Source organism: Diaphorina citri, unplaced genomic scaffold (assembly GCF_000475195.1).
Source record: "Diaphorina citri unplaced genomic scaffold, Diaci psyllid genome assembly version 1.1 scaffold44, whole genome shotgun sequence".
NCBI classification, from domain to species: domain Eukaryota; kingdom Metazoa; phylum Arthropoda; class Insecta; order Hemiptera; family Psyllidae; genus Diaphorina; species Diaphorina citri.
This window is the reverse complement of record NW_007377481.1, coordinates 47,070-59,699: the sequence shown is the minus strand read 5'-3', so window position 1 is coordinate 59,699 and position 12,630 is coordinate 47,070. Positions and strand designations below refer to the sequence as shown.

At 34.5% G+C, this 12,630-nt stretch overlaps 1 protein-coding gene, 2 non-coding genes and 1 pseudogene across 3 annotated transcripts; 1 reads left to right on the top strand and 3 right to left on the bottom strand.

The window, feature by feature from the left end:
* Positions 1–1,804: 1,804 nt before the first annotated feature.
* On the bottom strand, positions 1,805–1,923 carry LOC113469623. Its single transcript, XR_003392983.1, has one exon. It is a non-coding gene; the product is annotated as a 5S ribosomal RNA (ribosomal RNA).
* A 264-nt stretch (positions 1,924–2,187) lies between these two features.
* LOC113469625 lies at positions 2,188–2,308 on the bottom strand (annotated as a pseudogene).
* A 294-nt stretch (positions 2,309–2,602) lies between these two features.
* Positions 2,603–2,721, top strand: LOC113469619. The gene has a single exon (XR_003392981.1). It is a non-coding gene; the product is annotated as a 5S ribosomal RNA (ribosomal RNA).
* Positions 2,722–7,563: 4,842 nt separating this feature from the next.
* Positions 7,564–11,870, bottom strand: LOC103514540 (nucleolin). The gene is made up of 5 exons (XM_026827406.1): positions 11,710–11,870; positions 8,579–8,665; positions 8,162–8,288; positions 7,855–7,955; positions 7,564–7,710 (listed from the first exon to the last, which is right to left on the bottom strand). The coding sequence occupies exons 1-5, from the start codon at positions 11,737–11,739 to the stop codon at positions 7,579–7,581; spliced, it is 477 nt and encodes a 158-aa protein (XP_026683207.1). The 5' UTR covers positions 11,740–11,870; the 3' UTR covers positions 7,564–7,578.
* Positions 11,871–12,630: the final 760 nt, after the last annotated feature.

Below are 12,630 nucleotides of genomic sequence, written 5' to 3'. Positions count from 1 at the left end.
GGGCAGTGGATACTGTTCATCTCACGGAACCACCTTTTTACTTTCTATTACCCTTTGTAGGAATGTTCGGCTTCTATATTATAACGGGCAGTGGATACTGTTCATATACAACGGGTCTGCCCAAATCGTAAGTATCATCGCTATTGAAGCAGGATTTTGTCTGGACCAGCGGCATCAGCCCAGACGTATCCACGAACAGCCCCAAAAGCGTTTAGAGCTCGATTACTACAAATTTTACTAGCTGATGCCCTTCGCACTCAACCTTGGCTATTTCTTTAGCAAGGGAAATTCAGGCTGATATACTCCCTGTTTAAAGTCCCCCAGCCAGACTAAGCTGGTCTATTCACTTTTTACTTTAAGCGCAGAAAAAAGTAACTTTTGAAGTAAAAAGTGTGGAATGCAGAATCGTTCGTGAAACAAACTGGCTGGCGGACCTTAAACAAGAAGCAGACCATTGTCTTGCTGTGGGACTATAAATAGGAATCAGAACAGCCAAACCCCAACCAGCCCGACTAGCTGGAGGTTACAAAGGGTTTATCATGTTTCAAAGGAATGGTCCTCATGATGGTTGACTGCGGTTCGGAACGGACCAAGTAATCTTGGCAAGAGACCAACAACCCTCTTCGGTGCAGCTACACCGCTATAACAATAATCGTGAGCCAACCTCAGTGATTAGCTGGTTCAAGTCCAAGTCCTAGAAGTTATGGAGGTGTATTAAGTGGGAACGATATTGGTGACAAGTTTTAAAGTATGCTTTAACACAGAAATTCTCAAGCCTCAAGATAGAAATACCATTATAGTTTGAGTACAATCTATGATCTAGGAAAGAGATTCTGAAAACCGTCCGTAGCGCATGCGTTTCAACTTTAAATAAAGAAGGTAAGTCAAAATTTTGCTACTCAAACACAAAAATAACAAAATAAAAGTCAAATTTGAGTTATTCGTAAAAGCTTTTTCTTTAAATAAAGAAGGTAAGTCAAAATTTTGCTACTCAAACACAAAAATAACAAAATAAAAGTCAAATTTGAGTTATTCGTAAAAGCTGTGTCCACAAAAGGTCGACGCCCGCCGACCGACGGAGGTGAATCTATGTTGTTGAGGCAGTGTACGGTTTCATTAGTCGACATCGATCGACGGCGTCAACTATGTGTGGACACGTCAGCTTAAAAGTTGATAAAATATGTCCAATTTGACAAAAAATCATATCAATTCACTGGACGTCATAAATTTAAGAGTTTCTATCCACTAGCCATCACTATCATGGCGTTGCGTGACAATTCTAACGATGTGGTCACCACAACAATGATAAATAACAAATACCTACCTATTATTATGATTATGAGTATTACCTAACTATAATAGCAGAAGATAATAATATTATTAGAAGGATATAATTATTATGTACCCAGATAATCCAGGAATAATATCATAATACTTTCCTATCCTATCAAACCAAAAAAGAAAAAAAAACTAACAAGGATGTCCTACTGGTAGGTACCTAAAAGACGAAAAATAGTAAAAGATACATCCGCATTTAATTTTTTCAGCAATATAATTATCTAAAATAGAGGTTGGATGGAAGAGCTCACGTAAGTGGGAACCCCGCCACTTGAAAGAAAGCCCTAAAATAAATAATCAAATCAAATCATGGTATCTTTGTGGTAAAGCAGAGAGAGCTTTCTCACAACTTTGTGGGTATCACAGTATTCCAAGTAGGGGTACTTCATTTTTTAGGTAATTTATAGGTACAGGGTGAACCAAACTTACTGACCGAAGACAGATTTGTAATCCGAATGAAATACCATGTACATATTACGTGGTGTTCCCAAGCGGTCACCCATCCAAGTACTATCCACGCTCAACGTTGCTTAACTTCAGTGATCGGACGAGAACTGGTGTTTTCAACGTGATATGAACGTTGGCGAAGAACGTACCATAAAGATGACGTTATAATTTGATTTACGTGTATGATTATTAGGTAGGTCACTCACTACCTATAACTTATTATTACCTTACGCTTACGCATTATATTTTGTTACTGGGACCCACTCATAAGGTTTGCTTAATTAATTTTAATTTTCTTATCAGCAGCGGTGCTCAACTCACTGCGTGAGCGACCCCCTAAATTGGGAGGAAGCAGTCACGTCCCCTCTTCCAAGACATACTAAAACAAACTATAAATTCATATGTGAACGTCTCATTGCACGTCTTCGTGCGGTCACCCATCCAAGTACTATCCACGCTCAACGTTGCTTAACTTCAGTGATCGGACGAGAACTGGTGTATTCAACGTGATATGAACATTGGCGAAGAACGTACCATAAAGATGACGTTATAATTTGATTTACGTGTATGATTATTAGGTAGGTCATTCACTACCTATAACTTATTATTACCTTACGCATTATATTTTGTTACTGGGACCCACTCATAAGGTTTGCTTAATAAAATTAATTTTAAGTTTAATTTTCTTATCAGCAGCGGTGCTCAACTCACTGCGTGAGCGACCCCCTAAATTGGGAGGAAGCAGTCACGTACCCTCTTCCAAGACATACTAAAACAAACTATAAATTCATATGTGAACGTCTCGTTGCTCGTCTTTGCCAACGTTCATATCACGTTGAATACACCAGTTCTCGTCCGATCACTGAAGTTAAGCAACGTTGAGCGTGGATAGTACTTGGATGGGTGACCGCTTGGGAACACTATGTAACGTTGGCATTCTTTTTGGAAACTTGAATATAAATTAATAAGTAGTTTAATAAGAACTCATGAAGGGTTGATTTATTTTATGCCGAATATCACTATCTACCTAACAGGCAAAGGACATTTCTCTTGTATTCAAGTTGTGGTTATGTACCGGGTTGAGTTGAGACAGGATATTGCTTCTACAGTTTGGCATGAGAGTGGTAACTTAAAAACAAGGTTATTACCAACCTGTCCTATCCCAAGCCAGTACATAACCACGACCTCAAACAGAAATAATTTCGTAGCCTCGGTTTGGGGTCAATTTTATACATTCTAATATGAGTTGGGTGGTAGAGCACCCCTAAGGTATTAACTATATCATCTATCATACCAATAACAACAGTTGGAATCACATTATAATACATCTTGAAACGATGTATTTTTATTTATTTATCATACAAAGTTATCAAATGATTTAAACAAAAACAAAAATAGTCACAAAAGAAAAAAAAGGGGGAAATTTCAGGGTTGAAAAATACATTTAGTTTTTTTTTCTTTTTCTTTAATAAATATAATAATCTTAGTATGAATATAAAAATATGACCATTGCAAGACTCTCAGGTGATTCATTAAAAGAAATTGACAGATTTCAAGTTAGATCCGAAGATCTATCAAAATGTTTCTGAACCATTTCAGATCGGTTTGGGGCAAACGACAGCTGTTTTAAACTTTCGGACTAAGAAATTCAAAACACCTGTCCTAAATAATCCCAATACTCAATACCAAAACCAAGAAATGAAAATGGCTTAAAAACTATACGCTTGATAAGTTATACACGTAATCACTTCAGATTATAGTTAGGTAGGAAGTAATCCTTCAATGAAAATCTGTACAGCAGTACTAAACTGTTTTGAAATTATTTCCATGTAGTTACGATGCAGGTCAAAAAAGAGACAAATCAGTCGGGTGTTAAATTCGTATAAAGAGTACAACAAAGAAATGTTCAAGTTTTGTTTATGGCATTAAAACGTGGGTGGTCGGCAGTTCAGTTGATGAATGAATGTTGAACACATTTACTCTAATTTTTGACCTTGTCTATTTACAAAATGTGTGAAGTTTAGAAAAGATTAGAAATGAATCACCTGACTTTATAATCATTCTCACATTGAAACATAATTCTTATAAAAGAAGACAAAAAATCTTATGTACACAAAATATATGCCAGAATAAAACCCCCTCATAAATGCTGAAAATAAATTACTATTCCAAAGAAGTCAGCATTCAAACTTGGGATCTGACCAGTTTGGGTAACTTCCACTTGAAGGTAATTTCCGTGTATTTTCTGGCTTTGAAATAAATAATATATCTAATTAAAAGGTTCAACTTGAGTTTAACCAATTCCTGCTTTCAATTCTGTATTATTCACACACTTGGGTGCTGATTTGATTAACTGAACAGAAAATCAGATGGACTAAAGAATTTTCCCATTTCTTTTAAAATTAAAATCCTTGAAATCTTGAATAATAAGTACCGCAACTTTTAGACAGTTTAAATAAATATTCACAGCAGTCTAATAAAAAAATCGGCAGTCGACAAATCAGAGATGATATTTTTTTTATATTTATTTTAACCATCTAAAAGTGACACGGAAAAGACCAATTAAACAGAAGCTTTTGAACTTGGGCAAAGGCCTACCAGAAGGAGAAAACATCAGTCAGTCAAATCTAAGTTATGAAGAAAATCAGCAACCCTAGTTTATTTTAACCATCTAAAAGTGACACGGAAAAGACCAATTAAACAGAAGCTTTTGAACTTGGGCAAAGGCCTACCAGAAGGAGAAAACATTAGTCAGTCAAATCTAAGTTATGAAGAAAATCAGCAACCCTAGTTCCCATGATTTAGCTTTTTCCCACAACCGAAGACAATTTGTCTGCAAACCTTTCTCTCCTACAGGTCATCACACTGGCCTAGTTCGGATTTAATTAGCATCGGTGTACACTCAGTCTCATGGGAGCACCTGAGTAGCGGCTCGACCAGTGATATTACAAAGATTTGACATAGTAAAAGAGATGTGGGAGAGTCTTGAAATTCTATGATGACCACAAAAAATAGTGAGAAAATAAAAGAAAAATAATCTACAAATTGTCTTCACACTAAAACTAGAGAACAAATACAAGACATTTCTGTCGCCTTTTGGTTATCTTTGTTTTAAAACTCTCATTTGCGTACATATATTTTTTTACTGTACAAAAAAAAAAAAATTAAACCAGTAAAGTGTAAATGATAACTATTTTTAATTAAAGAGAAATTCTTCTAAGATTACTTCAATAACTTCATTAAACTAACATGAAACTATACAGAGAAATCAAGGTCAAAATAAATCTACCAAGTGTGAACGCGGTTTGCTCTTCGTTGCAAACCAACGAGTAGCAGTCTTGCCTCCTTCCCTTTCGCACGTTCTAATCAAAACTCATGTGTCACTCATTGTTTTTGAACTTACAGTGGGAAATATAAATTACTTTCTGTACAACTAAAGATAACTATGTAAAATAAAAAACGTCAAACCCCTCTGCCACTCAATGGGTTTCGAATGATAACACCCCACCCAATCGCCACTACAAGGGTTCAGTGTCTTCTTCCTTTCATGAAACTTCCCCATCAACATGAGAACATACCCGGGATGAAATAAAAAGAGGCCAAAATAACAGAGGTATAATAATTGCAACCGCTTATGATATTTAGATAAATCTTTGAAGAGATATTGAGCTAAATGAATTCACAACGTCTGAATGATCTACCTGTACACTAAGCAAACACCATTCGGCCAAACAATTCTGTTTCAATCCTTTTTCAAACAAATGGACAAAAATAAAGTGATAACGCACGACAAAAGAAATTTGTTAAAAGGATGCTCATATAAAACATTAATCAAATTATTGTTCTCTTTTTGTTCGAATACGAACACACAAATACTAGATGACTTTTGTTTTCTTTTCCAAGAATGGGTTTCAAAATTCGTACAGCATTGAGAGCCTTCTGAATATATAGGACACAGAAAATTTCCAGGGAGAAAATGGATGAAAAGTAAACGAAGAAAACATGGACAGGTGGAAAATAAAAAGTTCAGTGTACACAAAAAAGAAAAGAAACGAAATCCGCAACTTTGTAGTTAAATATATAAAATCACACACGCTAAACAGACACTTAACTGGCGAATAAAGAGAACAGATATCCATGACACACATACAAGACTCATCACTAGGGGGAACTTGAGATGATGTAAAGAGAGAAAAAAATCGGATTAAAGCTACCTAAATCTATAATATAAACACCGTATAAATTAAGAATTATTTATATATGCTTCAGTGTGATATTTTACAAAAATACAAATAAATGACCTAATCTGATTTAATGCAAAGAATTAATTTTGACTTCAAATTAAGGGATAAATTGGTGCCTCTCTCAATTTTGACTTGGTGGGCAGTAAGCTACTGGGCTCCTAAATCTTTTTTTTTTTTCTCTCCTTTTTCAAAATCAATTTTTTCTGGTAGTTTCAATTCATTTCCCTAAAAGGTAAGAATTAATTGATTTCACATACTAAATGTTTCGCTCTTGCTAACTAAAATTTTAAGACAGGATTGTGTGTCTGATTGGTCGAATGCCGGAAACAATCGGCAGCCGACGAATCAGTAGCACAATCTCTATCAAAGTATTATTTCAAATAGGACTCTAAGAATTAATTGATTTCACATACTAAATGTTTCGCTCTTGCTAACTAAAATTTTAAGACAGGATTGTGTGTCTGATTGGTCGAATGCCGAAAACAATCGGCAGCCGACGAATCAGTAGCACAATCTCTATCAAAGTATTATTTCAAATAGGACTCTGGTCCCCAGCCTTACACAATAAAGCTAAATCAACGAATGAAACAGGGGATCAACTTCCAGAGATGGTAACAATACTTTACATTGACTAATTGTTATTTGGTTATTTTCAATAGGAATTGGAGAGGATTGTACATTTCTTCTGTAACGAAACTTTCGTAGCTCACAGGATGTGAATGGGGAAAGATTCCCTCTACAAATTTGTATTTGTCAAAGTGAAATTTCTTTCTTTCTCATGTTGCTGGTTTTATTTGTATTGATATCTCCCAAGATTTTCTGGGCACAAGGTGGGGGAGGGGTGGGTTATTTTTGAACTCATTTGATTACTTGAACTATTTTTTATACTATAAATTATTTTTCTTATAGATTAAGAATTGCTGTACTTGGGGACCCAACGCTTTGAGCGATTCAAATTTTTCTCATTCATATTTTCTAGTTGGAAACTTTATCTTCAATTTCCATAGGTAAAAAATATATTAAATAGATCTATTTATTTTCAACATAGAATTCATAAACAAATAACATTTTGCATTAAGTAGGTCAAGAAATAATAATAAAAAAGAAATCATAATAATAAAGAAATGAATAATGAAAAACAATTTTGGAACTAATTTTTTGTACAAAAACATTTGTGGTTGAGCTATGTAATAAATGTCCACAGCAGCATTTTTTGTGCAAAAATATGAAAGGAAAATTGTCCAAGTGGGAAAGTATGAATTACCTTGTTCGAAACAATAATAATCACAGAAGGAATGCCATCATAGAAGAAGGGTATGGTAGTGACAATCTTACAAAGAGTTTTGATAACTAAAAAAGTTCATGGTCAACTTTGACTTCAAATTAAGGGATAAATTGGTGCCTCTCTCAATTTTGACTTGGTGGGCAGTAAGCTACTGGGCTCCTAAATCTTTTTTTTTCTCTCCTTTTTCAAAATCAATTTTTTCTGGTAGTTTCAATTCATTTCCCTAAAAGGTTTACAAAAAGATTTCTGACAGTTAATATCCACCTACTTTAAACATACCTTCTTATCATCAGAGTTCTCAGCTGGTTTCTCATCTGCCTTTTCCTTATCATCTTCTTCAGAGTCAACATCCATTTTCTCATCTTCATCTTTCTTCTTGCTTGCAGCCTTCTCCTTCTATGGAAAAATAAGAGATGGATAAATTAGAAATAGAAAGAGTATCAAGCTGTAGTTGAGGAAAAGGTTAATCTTGCAATATTATTATTGAGGAAACGTTGGTCTAAAGAATTAAATCCAATTTCATGAAATTTTTTAGCTTACCTTGTTTTTGGCTTTGTCTACTGAGTCATTTTTGCAGTTCTCCTCCTCCTCTGGTGCTCCATTGGTTTCCTTTTTGTTCTTTGTAGAGCTCTTAGATGTAGCTGGGGGAAAAAAAATAAAATAAAATATATATATAAATGTATAAATGTCCTGAAGCTGAAGGGATTGTCTGAAGATTTTTTTTTCTTTATTTTTTCAATTTATTATAACATTTACAATGAAAATTAATATTAATAGACCAAGAAACTCTCCTGATCGTTTACAAAATTAAAACCTTCAGAAAGTACAAAAGTTCCAAGACACTTACATTTCGGCTCAACTTTTTGTCTCTTTGCCGGTGGTGCAGTGGGGGTGGGAGGAGCAGTACGCCGTGTTGACTGACGAGTACTTCTACGTACTCTTGGTGAGTCTTCATCTTCTTCTTCAATATTGCCCTGAAAAACCAAATTTCAATGTAATCGGATTAGCATGAGAAAACATCATAATATTGGTAAATAAACTTTTCAAGTGCAGTACTTCCCAAGTAGTATTTTGGGTGCAATTCATTTTGAAAAAAGTCAAAATTAGCTTATTTTTTTTTTTCCAAATACTCAACATTAATTACTTGCCCCACCCAGAGTCCCAATAGTTTGAACACACTGATAAGTGACCTCCTACAGAGACCTGAACTCATTCTTCATGCATTCAAAATGGGTTGGCATGTTGATAAAATTGTATTACTCACAATGATAGACTTAGCCTCAAGCTTGATTTTCTCAGCCATTGACAGCCTCTTCTTGGGGGCTCTCTTTGCTGTCTCTTCAACTTTGGTCTGAAATGATAAATTATATGAACACAATAAGTATATGTTTTGTAAATTAATTCTCTGGTCAGTGGATAATACTAATAAATCAGTTATTTTGAGTGCAATGACAAACTGAGCACTTAGGAAAAAGAACCTAGGTACCATGTATTCTAGAAGTATCAATGTAAATAAATGTTACACTCTTTAGTTTGCAATTTGTTTGGAAAATTTACAGAAGGAATGCCATCATAGAAGAAGGGTATGGTAGTGACAATCTTACAAAGAGTTTTGATAACTAAAAAAGTTCATGGTCAACTCAAGCACATTTTTTCCCAAGCGCATGGAACTACTCTTCTCATTTAGCAAACATCATGCAACATACAAACGGGAAAAAACAACCGAATTGTCTAATGTTTTGGTATAACTGTCAACACTGAACGTGAACACAAATATTTTTAGTTAAAACCATAGTGAGAACAGAACTAAAAGGATATGTCAGGTAAGTGAAATTTTAAGTCGAAAGAAATGTCACCTTTTCCTCAAGAGTGACAAAAAAATCAAAACAAAAAACAACTTTTTAATGAAATGAGATCTAAAAAAAGGGAGCCGAGGGGGGCAACATGTTCCCTAGCATTGCTGGTGAAGCTGTTCAACGGCATGGGGACCTGGTCTTCAAAGAAAAAGCCGGTCCTAATGATGATTAACTGCGGTTTGAGATGGGCCAAGTTTGGCAAGAGACCATCAACCCCCCTCGGTGCAGCAACAACAAACTCTTTAATTAAAACATAGCTCAACCTATAGAATTATTGAATAGTTTCAACCTTATTGTTTGTCCGGTTTGATCAAACAATTTGTCAAATATTTCTGTAAATAGGTACCTAGTTAATAAAAATATCCCCAATTTTTTTTTTAATTAATTCAATATAATAACTCATTTGTGTATCCTCATTGCAAAAAAAAAAAAAAATTACCTATTTTATGTATATTTTTGGTTTTTCAATTTTGTTTGTAAACATTATGCATAGGTATTTGTTTACATTCAAACTTAGCAAGACAAACACAAACATTGGAGAATTTACCCCTTTGCAAAGGTTTCAGGGTGTGTTTATGTACCGGGTTGAGACGAGCCCGGATGAGGTGAGATAAGACATTGTTTCTACAGTTTTGCATTGGAGTGGTAACGTAAGCAAGGATAGTGTGGGAGTGTTGGGCATTTTTTCTAACCAGATCCCGGCAGCAATTTTTAAAATTTATTTTGTATTTATTTTTGTTTGCTTTGTAATTTGCTTGTTTATAATATCTAATATAAATGAAAAGTATAATATAAACGTGCAAACTAGAGATAAAAAGTAAAAAATGAATTCAGATTGTACAAGTTGCGGAAAAAAAAAAATCAAATTTTCAAATTTCCTGCCAACTTTACATGCTCATGAACAATTTGAGTTACCCCATCATTTTCTACATGCCAAGAAAGGATGGGAATGGCCTATCTCAGCCTGGTACATAAACACACCCTCAGTCCATCGGAAATAAAGCAAATGATGAAGGCCTTGATCTATTTAAAATTGTTATGATCAACTCTAATGTAATCTATTTCTATTTCTCGGAAATAAAGCAAATGATGAAGGCCTTGATCTATTTAAAATTGTTATGATCAACTCTAATGTAATCTATTTCTATTTCTTTTTTTTTTCTCCTTGTAGGTGCCTAGATACATTGTGTATTTAATTTCAGACATTAATGTATTTCCCCTAAATAGGTATGTTAGTATGTACATGTATTTATATGTGAAAACAAAAATCCAGTGAAACTGTTATACAATAAATACTTGAGAACAAAATTTTGAGAAAAGACCAATGAAATGCAAACATAAAATTGGTATCTTTTGGTACTTGGTTAATATTAACTTTTTTTGAGGTAATAAAATTGCCAATATCGTAATAAACTTTCTTTCATAAAAACCAAATAAGAAGATATTTTCACTCAGGTGCGACAAAATTTTTCAATTTTGAAAGGGTTGTTCAATTTTGAAATATAAGTAATGCTACAAGAAAAAACCTTTGGTAGCTTTACAAAAACCATTATAGTAGGTACTTTGACATGATTTTTTTTTTTTTTTTTTTGAAATGCAAAGTGCAGTTGGTACTAACAATATTTTCAGGAATGCAGCCTTTGACAAAAGATCCGACAAAGTTGAAAGATCAAATCAAATACAGTAGTCCTTACGTAAGTTCTTGGTCATTTTCATTGCTTTGTGTTGATGTTTAATCACATGCAGAGATGGCATACAGCACTGAAAGGCTAAATATGACTGTAATGAATTACTGTTTACAACAGTACCTATAAGCCTAAGAGGACCAAAATCTCCAAGCTCCCCACTGACCAAGCCAATTTCTAACCTCACTCTTGGGATACTCTTCATCAATGACTGTTTCGATGCTATACCAATGAACTCCAGCAAAGTAAATACCATCAACACCATTTCTGGAACTAGATGAAAGTTTCTAGAAAGATTTTACGCTGTTTAATTTTATAAATATTTCAAAATGCCCTCAACTTTTGAAGAGCATCTTTTCATCAAGCAAGATGGAGTTATACTATACTGTATTAGTCCTTGGCTGCTACTGAGGAATGCTCGCGGTTTACTCTGAATGTGTACAGATAGGATATACATTTAGGGTAGAAGAAGGACTAGAGTGACCGATTTTAGCCCAGGAAAAGTAAGATTTTACGCTGTTTAATTTTATAAATATTTCAAAATGCCCTCAACTTTTGAAGAGCATCTTTTCATCAAGCAAGATGGAGTTATAATATACTGTATTAGTCCTTGGCTGCTACTGAGGAATGCTCGCGGTTTACTCTGAATGTGTACAGATAAGATATACATTTAGGGTAGAAGAAGGACTAGAGTGACCGATTTTAGCCCAGGAAAAGCAAAATTTCTAAGAATTTCAATTTTATAAGCATTTTATCTCTACTAGGGTAATGGCGGTCTTTGGAAATGCCGACATGAGGTTAGCTCTTTTGAAATTTCGTGAAAAGCATAAACATTGTGATTAATTGGAACTTACCTGATTAGCGCTGGAACTTTCGTCGCTCATTTTGAAATGGTTGATATTAAATAAAGCTTTCTTGATAAATTTCACAATATTTTCAGGAAATTCGGCGTACTTGTCAGAACTAACAGAAACGCGGTGTAGAGTTGAGATGAAAATGAAGAGATTTTAAAATGGCGGAGGCGTCATCTCCAGCGCTGCCAAACTACCTATTTTACAAGGCGCTCTACAGGGAGGGAGGCAGGTATACCATTTTTCTTTTTTTCTCGACCCTTCTGAGGGGGAAAATAAAAAGTGAAAATCTTTCTTTTTCTTATGACATATTATTATTAGTTTAAAAAAGTGCTTCTTTCTATAATTTATTATTAAATCTTCCAATCAACACTTTTGTCCGCCCATGGCCCATGGATGAAATCTCCAAAATTTCTGAATATTATTTTTCAATAAAAATACAGGGTGGATCAGAAGAAGATCGAGAATCTTTGGTCGTTTATAATTTTTTGTTCACGGTGAAGCAAAATTACTCTGTATCTCATGGGTAACTTCACAAATTTCGCCTGTGGCGTATTACGCGTCTAACTTGAGTCCTTGATCTCGCATGAACATATATGATTTAGGTATTTGAAAAAAAAAGCTTAAAGTTCAATATGTAAGTACCTACCTAAATGAAAAAAAATGTGATGTACCCTCAGTTGGAAAAAAATGTACCACTCCCTCTATCCCTCCTCCTCCACCGATATTTTTGTATTTTTGTGCACGCCCATCCGGTATGAGAGGGAAATTTTCTTTCTGTACGGAAATTTTTCTTCTCTGTAAGGTATTCTCCATCTTGTGATCTGGCAACACTGTACTGTAAAGGAAAATGAAAAATCAAGTTCCAAAAGTTCCAGTCTGTAAGGTATTCTCCATCTTGTGATCTGGCAACACTGTACTGTA